Source organism: Miniopterus natalensis, chromosome 2 (genome assembly GCF_054644295.1).
Source record: "Miniopterus natalensis isolate mMinNat1 chromosome 2, mMinNat1.hap1, whole genome shotgun sequence".
In the NCBI taxonomy this organism is placed as follows: Eukaryota; Metazoa; Chordata; class Mammalia; order Chiroptera; family Miniopteridae; genus Miniopterus; species Miniopterus natalensis.
The window spans coordinates 73,653,616-73,671,256 of NC_142082.1; the positions used below are offsets into that span (position 1 = coordinate 73,653,616).

The 17,641-nt window shown below is 35.6% G+C and overlaps 1 protein-coding gene across 1 annotated transcript in view; it reads right to left on the reverse strand.

Moving 5' to 3' along the window:
- Positions 1 to 1,043: 1,043 nt before the first annotated feature.
- Positions 1,044 to 17,641, reverse strand: part of NUFIP1 (nuclear FMR1 interacting protein 1) — a 43,071-nt gene continuing 26,473 nt past the window's right edge. Inside the window, exons 9-10 of the mRNA XM_016205433.2 lie at positions 6,052 to 6,284; positions 1,044 to 3,824 (exon numbers count right to left, since the gene is read on the reverse strand). Of these exons, the coding sequence (XP_016060919.2) occupies positions 3,708 to 3,824; positions 6,052 to 6,284 (350 nt within the window). The 3' untranslated portion in view covers positions 1,044 to 3,707. The remainder of the gene's footprint in view (positions 3,825 to 6,051; positions 6,285 to 17,641) is intronic.

A 17,641-nucleotide genomic window follows, 5' to 3' on the forward strand; every position in this document is an offset into this window, starting at 1 on the left:
TACTCGACTGTTTGAACAATGAGCATATTACTTTTGTCATTAAAAATAAAAAACGAAAAACAAGGTAACTTAGAGACATAGCAACTAAAAGCAACGTGGTATCCTAGATTAAATCATCAAAAAGGACATTTGTAAAAAACACTGGTGAAATCCAAATAAAGCCTACAGTTTAGATTTACAAATTAAATAAAAACATTAAAAAATCAGAAAAACATGTAGACACAAAACCACACAACTTGGCCCAGGAAATGGTGGCATTATTCACTAGTAACCAGAGATGAAGGTTGCCAGGAACTGGAATGTAGAAACCTTCACACAACCTTGGAAGGGTCCTAAAGTGGAGACATTTTTACTGAGTGTGTACAACTCATTTAAGTTGCCTGGGTACAGAAGATCAATAGAAGACATTTGTCACTCTCATTATGAGAAGACCCAGAAAGTGTTCCAAACAGCCACAACTGGTATGTAAGAGTATGTAATGCACTGCAGGGTACAATCTATGGCAACAGCTACAAAGAACAGAATTTCAGTTTGGGGTACATTCTGACTATGTCTTATTACTCCATTCATTCACATTTACTGATTTTCTTCTATCCCAATTTTCAGGAAGAAACAATAATTTGTTCCCAATGCCACTCTCAAGAAGCCTCCATTTATGCTAACAGGAGAACCAGTCTGGAACCAGTCTGCCCTCTAAGCTCCTGCTTCCACCAGTTGAAATGGATCCTCTTCTCCAAGTGGCCATTCAGTCCACTTTAGCCTAGACAAAGTTACTGGACAAAGGACATGAATAGGCAACTTTCAAATGCTAATTCAGCATGTGGGCTGTGGAGGTTAGAAACCATCACAAGAAAAACTGCCCTTGCCCTGATCCATTGCCAGGGCTGTCTCCCCTCTCCCCCGACTGCGTTCTGACCACCTAGCGGCAGCGGTGAGCTTTATGGCACTTGGCACCACCATTTTCACTTTTAAATTAAAATACACTGTCCATTTCAGAATTTAAATGTCTATTTTTTAATGGGAAAAATGATAATACTAGTAAATATAATAAATGGGTTGAGCTTTTATTTATGTCCAAAATACAATTTTCCAGTAAGACACTTTTGATATACAAAACAAGGCACAAATGGAATATACAGAATGATCTTATTAACTATGTTATCTTAAAAAGTTACAGAAACTTAATTTGTCTGATTGGATCATTGATGGCCTTAAGGGAATTAATTTTTAAAGATATGGTATTTTCTCACAAAGTCCTTATCTTCTAGAGATATGTACTGAACTATATAGGGCTAAAGCGATGACTGGGTATTTGCTTCAAAATAATCTCAGGTGGGTGGGGTAGGGTTAGGAGGAATGGGTGAGTCATACATGAAGACAAGAATGGCCACAGATGGATGAAGTATTGAAGCTGCATGATGGTTGGGAAGGGAGTGTTATTACATTACTCTCTATATTTCTGCATATGTTTGAAATTTTCCAAAATAAAGTTCTTATTTAAAAAGTCACAAAAAGGAGCAAAAAATTTAAAGATGCTTACTTAAAAAACTAAGGAATATAATGAGTGAAGAGACTGTTATGAGTCCAGACTAAAACAGTATATTACCTCTCTCCTTTGCTCCAAATTCCTTGAAATGATATATTTTACAAGAACTGAAGAATTACAACGGTGAAGGAATACAAGATTAAAGGTGATGTTAGGATACCAGTGATTTTCACAGACTCCTCTTAAGTTCCTCAAAGTGATTCTCTGAAAGTGGTCCCTCAGATAAACATCATGAACATCACCTGGAAACCTGTTAGAAATGCAAATTATCAAGCCACATCCCAACCTCCTCTGGGATAAGGTCATGCAATCTGGGTGGTAACAAGCCCTCCATGTGATTCTAATGCACAATGAAGTCTCAGGACCACTGTAAAGCTGATGAGACGGACAAGAAACAAGAGAGGAAAGCCTTAGCCCAAACCAGCCCCAGAGACAACAATCAGAAAGGAAAAGCAATGACAAGGATACTCTAAGCTCAGGGTCAACACATGGTGGATAGCTCGCGGCCTGCCGCTGCAATAGTCAAGTCCTAACCTTGCCCACCTCTTAACCCAAGTGGTTGGTGGGAGTGGGAGATAGATAGTTCTGTCCAGGGAAGAAGATCTGCATCCTCTGAATAAAGTGCTTAGTGTTTTGGCAAAGAGATGGGAGTGAGGATGGGACAAGAGCCTAGCTCTTCTGCCCACTCCCCATCTGTGTATCCTAAAAGGCCCGTGTGAACAAGGCCCCTTTTCTCACAGTAAACGTCTTTTGGAGAAAGGAAGGCTTATACAAATGTGGGAAAAGTCCACACCAACTACCAATACATTAATCAAGTGAATCTCTCACATGTAAGAATGATCCTTTAAGAACAACAAATAGTGATACAGATAATTAGTAAAGTGAACAAACAAAAGATTGACAACCAACGGGGGGGAAAAACAACTAATAATTCAAGAGACAGAAAAGAATGTGAAAATCCTAATTGGTATCCTCAGAAATGTTAGGGTGCATCTATGGAACAAAGTAATTAGAAGAAGAAAGCAATCTTGAATATTTAAAAACAAATCACTGAACTTAAAAACTAAATAGAAAAGCTAAATAATGATGTAATGGACACATCTGAGAAGGATTAGTGATCTGGAAGATAATATTTGAAGAAATCTTTTGGAGCAGAGGATACGGACCAAGACAGAAAATAAAGGTGAACTGACAGATGATCAAGGCAGGAGGTCCCATATTCACTTAATAAGAGTTCCAGAAAAACAAAGCAGATAGAACAGAAGGAAAATAAAGAAATGATTTCCAAAACTGCCCTTAATCCAAGAATGATACAATTCTTTAGTTAAAAAACCATGGGGTAAAGTAGCTTTTATTTATTTAAAACATTTAAAAAGGATTCAATTACTATCTTCATAGGAGGAATTTTAACTAAACCTAAAACTGAGGTAACTCACAGACTGTTTCTGCTATAAGAAATTAGTTGAACCTCATCAAGTACTATACTTTACATACTTTATCATGAGGAAACTACAAAAGGTCTAATTCTGAACCACACCAAAAACAAGCACTTTTAATTGAATCTAAACATACACAGAGGCTGTATCAATATTAATATTTCAAACATTCAATAATTAAGCTACTTAAGTAGTAGCCATAGGTGAATTTCAAAATGTTCTTTGAAATAAACAGAAAATTTAAATCTCAGGACCTTCTAATTATATTAATTTAACCTGATTTTTAAGCTATTTCCTCCTCCTACAGTTAAAGAATGATGCTTCCTCTCCTGCATTAAGAACAAAATAACTATTTTTCTCTCTAACCTACAGCTTTGCTCAGCTGAATTAAACATTTTAAAGCTTTATTCTTTACTACTAAACCAGTATCTTGAATTCTTAACTGGCCCAAGAGCAGACATCCTTACAGGGCAGCAATACAATATATACAAATAAAAAGAATTCAGCCAGCAAATATTATGTTCAATAACAATACAGACAAAGTATTAAAAATCAGTGAGCATTTATTTGCATAGATTCAAAGGAAAGATTTGAAAATCCAACGTAGTATCATATGAAGCCCACAATTTAATTACTAATCCAGTTTAAAAATAAGTTTTCCTCCACTAACTTGAACATGGCACTATTTCAAATGCTTCGGTTATTAGTGCTGGAACATCAGACAACTACGCATCTTCAGTTTTTGTAGAATTACTATTAAGTCCAAAAAAGTCTTTTTTGATGATGTACCGAACACACTGCAAAATCACATTTCTTTCATGTCGAATGTCTGGAGCTAAAAGCTAAAACACAATAAATACAGAGATTAGCTAGTAAATAAAATATATCCAAGAAATACAATCTAAAATATTGTGTGCGCCTTCCCCATATGAAAACACAGAACAACAAAGATATATATTTACTAACTATTTTGCTAAAAAATAATACAAGAATACTTCCTTTTAATTTATAGAAGACTATCTAGCTTTTTAAACAGCACAAATGTTAACATTTGGGGTCCTCTCTAAGAGTATCTAACAAGGGACAAGAAAAATAGGTTTGAAAGTCTGCAATTCTTTAATATAAAAGTCATATCAAAGAGGATCCCACCAAACCCAAATCTATAAACAGTATAGAAATTGATAAGTAGATATAGTAAAGACAGTAATAAAACTAGCAGTTAAAAATCCCAATATTCTGCCCGGCAGGGCGTGGCTCAGCGGTTGAGCGCCAACCTAGGATCCAAGCGATCAGGGTTCGATTCCCGGTCAGGGCACATGCCCGGGTTGCGGACTGCAGCGATCAACGACTCTCTCATCGTTGATGTTTCTATCTCTCTCTCTCCCTTCCTCTCTCTGAAATCAATAAAGATATATTTAAAAAAAAAAAAAAGTCCCAATATTCTGCCCTAGCTGGTTTGGCTCAGTGGTTAGAGCGTCGGCTGGCAGACTGAAGGATTCCGGGCTTGATTCCGGCCAAGGGCACATACCTCAGTTGCAGGCTTGTGGTATGTGCCGGAGGCAACCAATCAATGTGTCTCTCTCACATCGATGTTTCTCTCTCTTTCCTTCCCGCCCCCCACCCTTTCACTCTCTCTGAAAAGCAATGGAAAAATATCCTCGAGGATTTAAAACAAAAAAAAATCCCAATATTCCTGGACTTTTATAACTTCCCATTTTCGTGCTTATTGTAATGAAAAGAAAGCTAAAAATCCCTGTTATTTAAAATAAGTACATAACCAAGGAGTCATATGTAATTTGTCAAAAAGATAAAAGTGACCTCAACTTATTTTCTGATGTCATTAATGTAGTCTGGAAACATCACATAGGAACTCTCAGTTGAAAAATGAATTTGCCCCTATTAGGCAAACATTTTTAAAATGCAACTTACTTTATATAGCACTGAAATTTATAAAACAGAGAACACATTTCAGATCAACTGAATCAGAAGCAACTGTGTCTACATGTAACCCTCATAGAGTGTAGTCACAGAACACTTTAGCTACAGCACAAGCACTTATCTGATAAGGCAAAACCAAACAGAATTTTCGCAGAATGTTAAATTTTACAACTTCACTAAAAAATTAGGAATATTTCCACTTCTATCACTCTTATACACGAAAGCCGTGGATCTCTGAACAGCTTCGTGTCCATTACTTAGAATCAAAAGATGCACTGCTTCCTCTTTATAATTTGAAGAAAGATAATAGATTTTTTAGCACACCACACTGAGAATAAAGCCAATAATGCACAAAACAAACACACAAAATCTTTTTCTCATTCTGGCGGGGTAGCTCACTTGGTTGGAGAGTCATCCTGTACACCAAAAGGTTGCAAGTTTAATTCCCAGTCAGGGCACATACCTAGGTTGCAGGTTCGATCCCTGGTTAGGGTGCCTGCAGGAGGCAACCAATAGATGTTTCTCTCTCCCTCTTTCTCTCTCTTTCCCTCTCTCTCTCTCTCAAATCGGTGGAAACATATCCTCAGGTGAGGATAAAAACAACCAAAAAAAACCCCTTTCTTCTTTCAGCCTGCCAGTGTATTTAGCTGTGCTTTCAATGAAAACTTTGTCATTATACCTCAATACACATTTCATAACCAATCAGTTAAACCTAGATTCTTTTATTTTAAGCAGTTTTGAAAACTGTAGAGGGATTAAGCAAAAAAAGGGGGGCAATAACTCACAGACATGGACAACAGTGTGGTGATTGGGGGGATATGGGGTGGGTAGAGGTGGAAGAGGGTATAGGGGGGATAAACGGTGATGAGAAAAAAACCTTGAAAATATAAAATAAAGAAAAAAATTGCAAATAAAAAAGAATATTGTAATTATTCCATATTTACTGAACAAATGAACATAAGCTATATGCCAAATGCAGCTTCATAATTAAGATATACAGATGAGTCTTCAAGGAGCTTACGTCTTTGGTAACCTTAAAAAACACACACCCACAAACGCACAAACCCAGTGACTCTACCTTCATGATGTGAGAAGAATAAAAAGATTAGAATGGGAAAAAAAATCATTTACCATTTCCAGGAGATATGGATGATGTGTTCTTGGTTCAAATAATGAATGATAGTTGTGATAATCTTTTTTCCTCTTAGGGTTTGTCTTTTTGAAACTTTTCTTTTGGTTCTTATCCTTGGCTTCTGAGAAATTTCTAACAGTCGCTTTAACATCTTGACTTGGTCTCTTAGGAGTATCACTATGAAGAACCTGGTCTTCCGCCAGAAAGTCTGCTTCAGTCTTAATGGGAGTTTCTAAATGCAATAAAAAACAAACACAAAAATTAAAAACAAAAGAACAGGTTACCCTCCTAAAAAATAACAACAACAAAAAACATAATAATTTCTCCAAGCCATAATACTGGCTACTTATTAAAATGAGGCATTTAGAAAGTATTACAATATTTTTTTTAATTGGGAGTTATAATTGCCAAAACTTGAGATTACCATAAAGAAAGTGATCTTTATGAAAAAAATAATACCAGATGGGAACTTGGACCTACAACAAATGAAGAACGAAGAGTGCCAGAAATAGTCAATATGTGTGGACAATACAAGAGATTATTGTTTTCCTGTTTGAAAATTCTTTTATAGATAATGACGATATAAAGCAAAAATAATAACAATGTATGGGGGTTTCTAACATCTGTAGAAATAAAATCTATGATAACAACAGCACAAAGGAAGGGAAGAGAAAAATGTAAATATATTGCTATAAAATTCTTAAATTATATGTGAAGTGCTACAGCATCATTTGAAAGTTTACTGTGATAAGTTAAAGTTGTATACTATAAACTCTAGATGAAGTCCTATAAAATAAACGAAGAGATATAACTAATAAACCAATATTTGCATTATCCTAAAAACACAGAATGACTCCAAAGGCAAGAAAAGAAAAATAGAAAAACAGATGAGACAAAAAGAAATAAACCTATCAATAATTACAATATATGGAAATAGTTTAAACACCCTATTTAAAAGGAACTACATGTCTATAGGCAGACCTTGCTTTATACAATTTGAACTGAGATTAAATCTCAGTTACCAAGAACAGTGCAAAGAGAGGACGCCTATATAAAGTCACAGGTTAAAAGTAAAAGGATAGAAGGAGATACCAGGCATATACCAATCATAAGAAAACTAGATGGCTATATCAATATCAGACAAAGGAGAGTTCAAAACAGAGATAAAGAGAGACAGTTCATAATGATAAAGAAATAAATTTATCAAGAATACAGAACAGTACAGCTAATTACAGAGTGTCAATATACATGCAGCAAAATCTCACAAAACTGAAGGAAAAATCCATTATTAAGGTTGGAGGTTTGAACACTATGCTCTCAGAAACTGAAGAACAATTAGACAGAAAATGAACAAGGATACAGAAAACCTGAGTACTACTAACAATCAACTCAAACTGACAGAGGATACTCAACCCAATATATGTTCTTGTCAAGTTCACACAAACATTCAGCTTGTATTGGGCTATAAATTGAAAAAACCTAAAAGCATATAGAGGATGTTCTATGACCATAACAGAGTTAAAGTAAAATCAATACCAGGAAACTATCTAGAAAACCTTCAAATATTTGGAAACTAAACCACATGCTTCTAAATAACCCACAAGAGAAATTAGAGCCTGGCCAGGCAAGGCTCAGCGGTTGAGCATTGACCTGGGATCCAGGAGATCGCAGTTCGATTCCCGGTCAGGGCACATGCTCAGAATGCAGGCTTGATCCCCAGTCAGGGCGTGCAGGAGGCAGCCGATCAGTGATGACTCTCTCATCACTGATGTTTCAGCTCTCTTTCTCCTTCTCTCTCCCTCTCTCTGAAATCAATAAAGATATATTTTTAAAAAAAGAGAAATTGGAAAATATTTTGAAATAAATAAGGATATAAACATAATATGTGAAATTTATGGAATGCAGCTAAAGCAAAGCATGAAAGCAAATTTATAGCTTTGAATATTCATATTAGAAATAAAAAAAAAATCTAAATTCAATTATCTATGTAATGAGGTAGACAGTGAGAAGAGAAGAAATAACAGTGGCCTTACCAGCGTGGCTCAGTGGGTAGAGCATTGGCCCACGCACAAAAGGGTTGCAGGTTCGATTCCACAGCCCTGGTCAGGGTGACCAATGTGTCTCGATCACACTGATGTTTCTCCCCCCCCCCCCCCCTTCTATTCTCTCTCTTAAAAAAAAAAAATGGAAAAAATATCCTCAGGTGAGGATTAACAAAAAAGAAATAACAGAGTGAAAAAAATCAATGAATTAGAAATACACAACAGAGAAAAATCAACAAAGCCAGAAGTTGTTTCCTCGAAAAGATTAATGAAATTAATAAGCACCTAGCAAGACTGATAAAGGAAAAAAGGAAAAAGATGCCAATTAATAATATGAGGAATCAAAGAAGGGACATCACTATGTATCCTACAGATGTCACAAGAAAATATTATGAATAACTTTATGTCAATAAATCAGACAACTTAGAGGAAACAGAAGAGTTCTTTTGAAAGACACAATTCAGCAAAAATGACTCAAGAAAAAATTGAAAATCTCAATAATTTCCTAATTAAGGAAATTTAATTCGTAATTTAAAATCTTCCCCAAAAGAAAATGCCAAGTACGGCTAGATGACTTCACTACTGAAATCTACAAACAAGAAAAAATGGTAGCAATTCTACACAAACCCTTAAAAAAGAAGTAGAGGAAACAGGTCCCAACTCATACCAAATCCAGCTAAAGCTATTACAAGGAAAAAACACACAGACCAATAACCCCCATGAACATGAATATAAAAATCCGCATTAAGATATAAGCAAAACAAATCCAGCAATGTATTAAAAAGGTAATACACCATGACCAAGTAGGTTTTATCCCAGAAATACAAGGTTGATTTGATATTTAAAAAGCAATCAATGTTAATAAAGAAGAAAAACCATATGATAAGTTGAAAGTTTGAAAGTTTTAAGATAGGGAAAAAATTTAAAAAAATACAAGTTTTAACATAGGAATCTCCTCCTCTCACCCCCTAAATGGTTATTCTTTGATGACCATGAATTATAGGTTGATATGATATAAAGAGTTCTATTCTAGATTCAATGACATGGAAGCATGGATCAGACTGATGAATCTCAGAGGGATGGAGGAGGGCGGGTGGGTGGAGGGGAAGAGATTGACCAAAGAATTTATACGCATATATGCACAACCCAAGGACATGGACAATGGTGTGGAGAGGGACTGAGGAGGGGAGTGGGAAGGAGTGGAATGGTTCATTGGGGAGAAAAAGGGACATCTTTAATATTTTAAACAAAAATAAACACATCAAAAAAAATAATAATAAAATAAAATACTATGCTTTAAAAAAAAAAAAAGAGTTCTATTCTAGAAGTTGGGAGACTGGGTTCAATTGCCTGGACAAGAGTGTGGGAGTCTAATCAGCTCCCTCAAAACCTTCAACACTCAAGCATTACAAAGGAAATTACATTTGAAAGGGCATGTAGGGTAAGTGATAAAAGCAGACTGACTCTGGTCCCAAGCTTTTATGTTCAAGTTCTAATTTTAGCACTTATTATGTGATCAAGTTATTTATCTCTGCCTAAATTTCCTCATAAACAATGGCATCTACTTCAGGAGGTTATGGTAATAATTAAATGAGTAAAGCACATAAAACAGGGCCTGACAAAGAATAAGCACTATAAGAGAATCAGTCATGATGATAAAGTTTTGATGTGCCTTCAAAGTGACTGAAGGAGAAAAAGGAGAAATATAACCATAAAAGAATGGAACTAAGAATTCAAAATGGTTCATAGAGTTCAAAATTATGGGAATAATAATTAAAGGCAAAAAGAAAAACCAGGGCACTACGTTCTATTACTCCCTTCCCCTTCAGATACTGATCTCCCAAACCAGGAATACAAAAGTCAAATGAATCAGAGCTTATATACTGTCAATTTGCTGCTAAGGAATGAGGAATTGGAACCATTTCTATTTTTCTCAAGATTCACATTTCCCAGTTTAGTATCAGATATTAATGTAATGTTTATCAATCCAAATAAATTTAAAATACAGCCACTGAGTTTTTTCAATCCTAAATCACTCTTTTTTGGTTCATGGCCTTTTGAATGAGTTAATTTAAAGGTCTCCAATCATATCCAAACCAATTTGAAGAAACAACAATTTGGGGGAGCTATAAAACTGCACTTAATTTCTAATATGGCAAAAACAAAACAAAAAACTAACAGATAAAAACAAATAAAAAACCCCATCTGGAACAGACATCATACTAAACCATTTGAAAATACTTCTCATTGAAATTTTCTTTCCTATATACAGGGTGAAGCATAGCCTCCTCTTTTATTTCAATCTTTCCTTGTTTAAAATTCTTTCCAGAAAAGCATTACTCATGTTTAAGATCCACTGTAATTTTTATGTTAATCCCTAAACTGAGACAGATCTTATCTATAAAGATACACAGACAATTATGCAGTGAAGGCCTGGAGTGGGGCAGGAGCAGGGTGGAGGGGGCCAATGGGGGGAAAATAAGGGGGAACATCTGTAATACTCTCAACAATAAAGATTTTAAAAAATTATATATCATTGTAAATGCTTAGGGAGTGCCTATGTTAGCCTGGGTGATCACATTCTGTGCAGTTCTTTAATTTTTTTATGAGGGTATGTATGAAGGCCTGGGGGTGGGGTTGATGTGGGGTGGAGGGGATCAATGGGAGTAAAAACACACAATAAAATTGTCACTTTAAAATATTTTACAAAAAGTAAATTACTTAATTAAATAAAATTTAAAAAGATACAATTGTTAACATCTGTGAGAATCAGACTGCTCCTCTCCATTTAGAATCTACTTAAGCCTAGTCAGTGTGGCTCAGTGGCTGAGTGTCGACCCATGCACCAGGAAGTCACCAGTTCTATTCCCAGTCAGGGTTGCAGGCTCAATCCCCAGTGGGAGCTGTGCAGGAGGCAGCCAATTGATGTTGATGTTTCGATCTGCCTCTCCCTTCCTCTCTCTCCAAAATCAATAAAAATAGATAAGTTTTAAAAAAGAATCCACTTAAATAAGCAGCCTTCCAAATTCTATTTCATGGCTCAGAGAAGGTCCACTTTATGTCCCTGGTTTATTTATTCCGAAGTCCCTGTGTGTCAATACCCTATCCTATAGCCCAGAATTAACACTGAAAGCTAGAAATTTGCTAGTGACCTGGATGGCTTAATAAAGCTGAATTCAAACTACATAAAATAATTCTTAAGGTTTGGGAATGTGTAACAAGGGCTTTTCCTTAAGGTAGGGCATTTTAGATAATTAGTCAAAATGAATTCACGGAAAATCAAACACATCTTTTAACAGATAGTATCCTTTGTTACCTTAAGAAAAGAAAAAGCAAAACTACGAGTAAGGTCACTAAAAAACTTACAGCATAACTAGGGATAATTTGTGACAACAAAAACATAAAAGGGAAGGGGGAGAGGGTCAGAATTTTCAAAAGAGGATGGAGTCAGACACATTTAAAAGAAAATGGACTACTGTATATATGAAAGTTTCTTTTTCATATACCTAATGGTAACCACACACAAAAAAACAAACAAGCTGAGACACATAACTTTAAAAAAAGGGAAAGAAGTATGGAATATCACCAAACAAAAACAGACAGAAACACAAAGAATCAATGGAGGCACAGAGCTAACAGGAAACAAAAGATAAAATGGCTATAGAAAATACTCATACATCAATAATTATTCTAAATATAAAGGGACTAAATTAACCAATAAAAAGGCACAGAGTAGCAGATTGGCTCAAAAAACAAAACCCAACCATGTGCTGCCTTCAGGAGACACATTTAAGCTGCAAAGACAAAGATAGACTCAAAGTGAAAGAGTGGAAAATGATTCTCCAAGCAAATAGCATCCACAGAAAAGCAGGTGTAACCATATATAATAAAACATATCACAAGATAACAAAGGTAACAACAGACAAAGATGGACATTTTATAATGATAAAGGGGACACTACATCAAAAAGACACAACACTTTTCAATATATATGCACCCAATCAGGGAGCACCGAAATACAAAAAGCAACTACCAACAGAACTAGAGGGAGAAACGGACAAAAACACCATCATAGTTGGAGACCTAAATACTCCATTGACAGCCCTAAACAGGTCATCCAAACATAAAATCAATAAAAAATAGGCCTTAAATGACACATTAGGCCAAATGGACATAATTGACATTTATAAAGCCTTTCATCCCAGAACATCAGATTATACATTCTTCTCCAGTGCACATGGACCATTCTCAAGGATAGACCACATGTTGGGTCACAGAACTAGCCTCAACAAATTCAAGAAGACTGAAACTATACCAAGCATATTCTCTGACCACAATGCCTTGAAATTAGAAATTGACTAGAAAAAGGAAATCCACAAATATGTGGAGATTAAACAACATACTATTTAAAAACATATGGGTCAAAGAAGAAATAAAAGGTGAGATCAAAAGATATATATAGACAAATGAGAATGACAACACATCAAAACTTCTGGGATGCAGGAAAAGCATCCCAGACGGAAGTTTTTATCATTACAGGCCTATCTCAAGAAACAAGAGAAATCGCAAGTAAACAACCTAACATCACATCTTAAAAGAACTAGAAAAAGAACAAAAGTAACCCAAAGTCAGAAGAAAGAAAATAATAAAAATTAGAGCAGAATCTAACAGAGAACAAAAAGACTATATAAAAAATTAAGACAACAAAGAGCTGTTTATTTAAAAAGATTAATAAAATTGACAACCCCCTGGTTAAACTCACTAACGAAAAAAGAGAGGAGACTCATATAAACAAAATCAGAAATGAGAGAGGAGGCGTCACCACAGACATCAAAGAAATACAAAGGATCAGACTAGAATACCATGAAAAACTATATGCCACCAAATTCAATGACCTAGGAGAAAAGGTAAGTTCCTAGAGACATAACCTTCCCAGACTGAATCACGAAGAAGTAGAAAATCTAAATAGACTGATGGAGAGTGAAAACTGAAACAACCACTAAAAGCCTCCCAAAAAATAAGTCCAGGACCAGATGGCTTCACCAATAAATTCTATCAAACATTCAAAGATTTAATACCTATCCTTCTCAAATTCTTCCAAAAGCTGAATTAGAGGCAACACTTCCTAAAACATTTTATGAGGCCAACATAATCCTGATACCAAAACCTGGCAAGAATAACATAAAACTAAAGACTGGTATCTCTGATGAATACGGATGCAAAAACCCTAAACAAAATACTAGCAAATCGAATACAGCAGTACATAAAAAAAAAAAAAATACATCACGATCAAGTGGGATTCATTACAGGGGCACAAAAATGGTTCAACATACGAAAATTGGTAAAAGTAATGTACCACATTAACGAAACAAAAGATAAGCATCATATGATCCTATCAATAGATGCAGAAAAAGCACCTGCTAAGATACAACATCCACACTAAATAAAATGGGTACAGAAAAAAAGTGCCTCAACATAAAAAGGCCATTTATGACAAACCTTCAGCTAATATCGTATCCAATGGTGAAAAACTGAAAGCTTTCCTCTAAAATCAGGGGGAAAAAAACAAGGATGCCCACTCTCACCACTCTTATTCAGCATAGTTCTGGAAGTCCTAGCCAGAGCAATCAGGCAAGAAAAAGAAATAAAAGGAGTCGAAACAGGGGATGAAGAAGTAAAAATATCACTTTCTGCAGATGGCATGATTCTGTATATAGAAAACCCTAAAGACTCCACAAAAAAACTATCAAAAACAATAAACAAATACAGTAAAGTTTGCATGACACAAAATCAATGTACAAAAGTCCAGTTTTCCTGTATACTAACAATGAAATTTCAGAAAAAGAAAAAAAGACCCAGAATAGCCACGGCAATCTTGAGAAAGAAGAACAAATTTGGAGGGATCACAATACCAGATATCAAGTTATACTACGAAGCCATTGTAATCAAAACAGCCTGGAACTGGCACAAGAACAGACATGTAGATAAGTGGAACAGAACAGAGAACCCAGAAACTAACCCATGCCTTTACACTCAATTAATATTTGACAAAGGAAGCAAGAGAGGACAATGGAGTAAAGACAGTCTCTTCAACCAATGATGTTGGGAAAATTGGACAGGTGCATGCAAAAAAATGAAGCTAGACCACCTACTTACACCATACACAAGAATAAACTCAAAATGGATAAAAGACTTAAATGTAAGTCGTGAAACCATAAAAATCCTAGAAGAAACCATAGGCAGAAAAATCTCAAGCATCTCCCGTAGTAGCATGTTTGCTGATACATCTCCTAGGGCAAGGGAAACAAAGGAGAAAATAAACAAATGGGACTGCATCAAAATAAAAAGCTTCTGCACAGCAAAAGAAACCATCAACAAAATGAAAAGGGGGCCCACTGTACGGGAGAACATATTTGCCAATGATACAATCGATAAGGGGTTAATTTCCAAAATATATAAGGAACTCATACAACTTAACAAAAGGAAGACAATTCAATTAAAAAATGGGCAAAGGACGTAAATAAACACTTCTCCAAAGTGGACATATGCAGTTGGCCAGGAAACATATGAAAAAGTCACTAATCATCAGAGAGGTCAGAATGGCTACCATCAGTACAACAACAAATGACAAGTGCTGATGAGGATGTGGAGAAAGGGGAACCCTAGTGCACTGCTGGTGGGAATGCAGACTGGTGCAGCCGCTATAGAAAACAGTATGGAGTTTCCTGAAAAAATTAAATATTAAACTGTCATTTAAGCCAGCGATCCCATATCTAGGAATATATCCTAAGAAATCCAAAACACCAATCAGAAAGAATATTTGCACCCCTCTGTTCATAGCAGTGCAATTTACAATAGCTAAGATCTGGAAGCAGCCCAAGTGCCCATCAGTAGATGAGTGGATAAAAAAGCTGTGGTATGTTTATACCATGGAATGCTACGCAGCTGTAAAAAGAATAATCTCTTACCCTTTAAGACAGCATGGTGGAACCTAGAGGGTATTATTTATGCTAAGCAAAATAAGTCAGTCAGAGAAAGACAAGTACCACATGATCTCACTCATATGTGGAATCTAATGAACAAAATAAATGGGTGAACAAAACAGATCCAGAGACATATTAGCATGGAACAGACTGACAAATCTCAGAGGGAAGGCAGGGTAGGGAGAGATTAACCTGGGAATTTATATGCAGATATGCATACCTAACCCAGGGACACAGACAATAGTGTGATGAAAGCCTGGGGCTGGGGGGGCTCAATGCGGGGAGTGGGGAAGGGAAGGGGATATCTGTAATACTTTCAACAATAAAGATAAATAATAATAATAATACAAGAGAGAGAGAAAAAAACAACAACAAAACCAAACAATTCCTTTTAAAGGAATTGCAACAAAAAGAATAAAATACCTAGGAATAAACTTAACAAAAGGATGTGAAGGACCTAGATACTGAAAACTACAAAGCATTATTAAAAGAGATTGAAAAGGACACAATGAAATGGAAAGATACTCTGTGTTCATGGGTTGGAAGAATCAACATAGTTAAAATGGCCATATTTCATATAGCAATGGGGATTTAATGTAATCCCCATCAAAATCCCAGTGTCATTTTTTTAGAGAAATCGAACCAAAAAAATCATTAGATTTGTATGAAACCACAAGAGATCCAGAAAAACCAATACAATCCTGAGAAAAACAGAACAAAGCAGGAGGTATCACACCACCTGACTTCAAATTATACTACAGACCTACAATAATCAAAACAGCATGGTATTGGCAGAAAAACAGACACACAGACCAATGGAACAAAATTGAGAGCCCAGAAATAAAACCACATGTATATGGGCAAATAATTTTTGACAAAGGAACCAAAGCAAACAATGGAGAAAAGAAAGTCTCTTCAATAAATGGTGCTGGAAAGCCACATGCAATTAGATTACAGTCTGTACCCATGTACAATAATTAATTCAAAATAGATCAATGACCTAAATATAAGATCTCAATCAATAAATTACATAGAAGAAAATATAGGTGCTAAATTTATGGACCTTGGTGGGAGAGAACATTTTATGAATTTGACCCCAAAGGCAAGGGAAGTAGCTGCAAAAATAAATGAATGGATGGGACTATAAGAAGCTAAAAAGTTTCTGCACAGCAAAACAAAAGGGCAACCAACCAATCGAATGGAAGATGATACAGTAAAACCTTGATATAATGGACTAATTCGGGCATAGGGGTGTCCGTTAAAACTAAAGTCTGTTATAAATTAAGTATGTATGAAAAAGCTGAATTTCACAGAAAAGTTTTCTATATGTATTACAGTAATTTTAAATTTATACTGAATAGGTCTAGTAAACGTGTGCACTCACCAGTCACTGTGAGTAAACAAATGCAGATGGCTGGGGCATGGCTTAGCACACGGAACATTGGCAGATAAAACTCTACAGAAAGTCATGCCACGAGACAACAGAACCAACTGCCGTGTGGTCACGCACTAATCATTCACCAAGCACTGTTTTCGAGTAGTGACTCTTGGACTTAAATATGTAGATTATAGTTGTAGATATGTAATATTTATTTATGTTGGTGAAATTACTATGTTTTTCCCCAACATATGGCCTGTTTGCTGAAATTTGTTAAAAATAACAGTGAATTGATAACAAAAAAATAACATGTTAACTTAATTATAAAGAAATCTTGGTTAAAAACATTTTAAAATTGACAGGGTATTAATTTTCACATATCACATACAGACTAGATATTTTATCAGTTAAACTGAAGTCCAAAAAATCGAGGGTTTACTGTATTTGCAAGCAACAGCTCCGACAAGGGATTAATATCCAAAATATATAAAGAACTCAAACAGCTCAACACTAAACAAACAATACAATTAAAAAATGGGCAGAAGACCTGAACAGACACTTCTCCCAAGAAGACATACAAATGTCAACAGATATATAAAAAGATGTTCAACTTCACTAGCTATTAGGAAAATGCAAATCAAAACTACACTCAGATACCACCTCACACCTGTTAGATGGCTATATCAACAAGACAGGTAATAACAAGTGTTGGAGAGGCTGTGGAGAAAAAGGAGCCCTGATTCACTGCTGGTGGGAATGTAAACTGGTAGAGCCACTATGGAAAACAGTATGGCTGTTCCTCAAAAAATTACAAAGAGACTCACCATATGACCCAGCAATCCCTCTTCTAGGTATCTACCCCAAAAACTCGAAAACGTTTATTCACAAAGATATATGCACCACTATGTTCATTGCAGCTTTATTCACGGTGGCCAAGACATGGAAATAACTAAAGTGTCCTGCGATAGAGGACTGGATAAAGAAGCTGTGGTACGTATATACTATGGAATCCTACTCAGCCATAAGAAAGGATGAAATACTGCCATTTGCCACAACATGGATGGACCTTGAGAATGTTATCCTAAGTGAAATAAGTCAGGCAAAAAGCTAAGAACCATATGATTTTACTCGTATGTGGGATATAAAACTGAAACTCATAGACACAGACAACAGTATGGTGGTTATC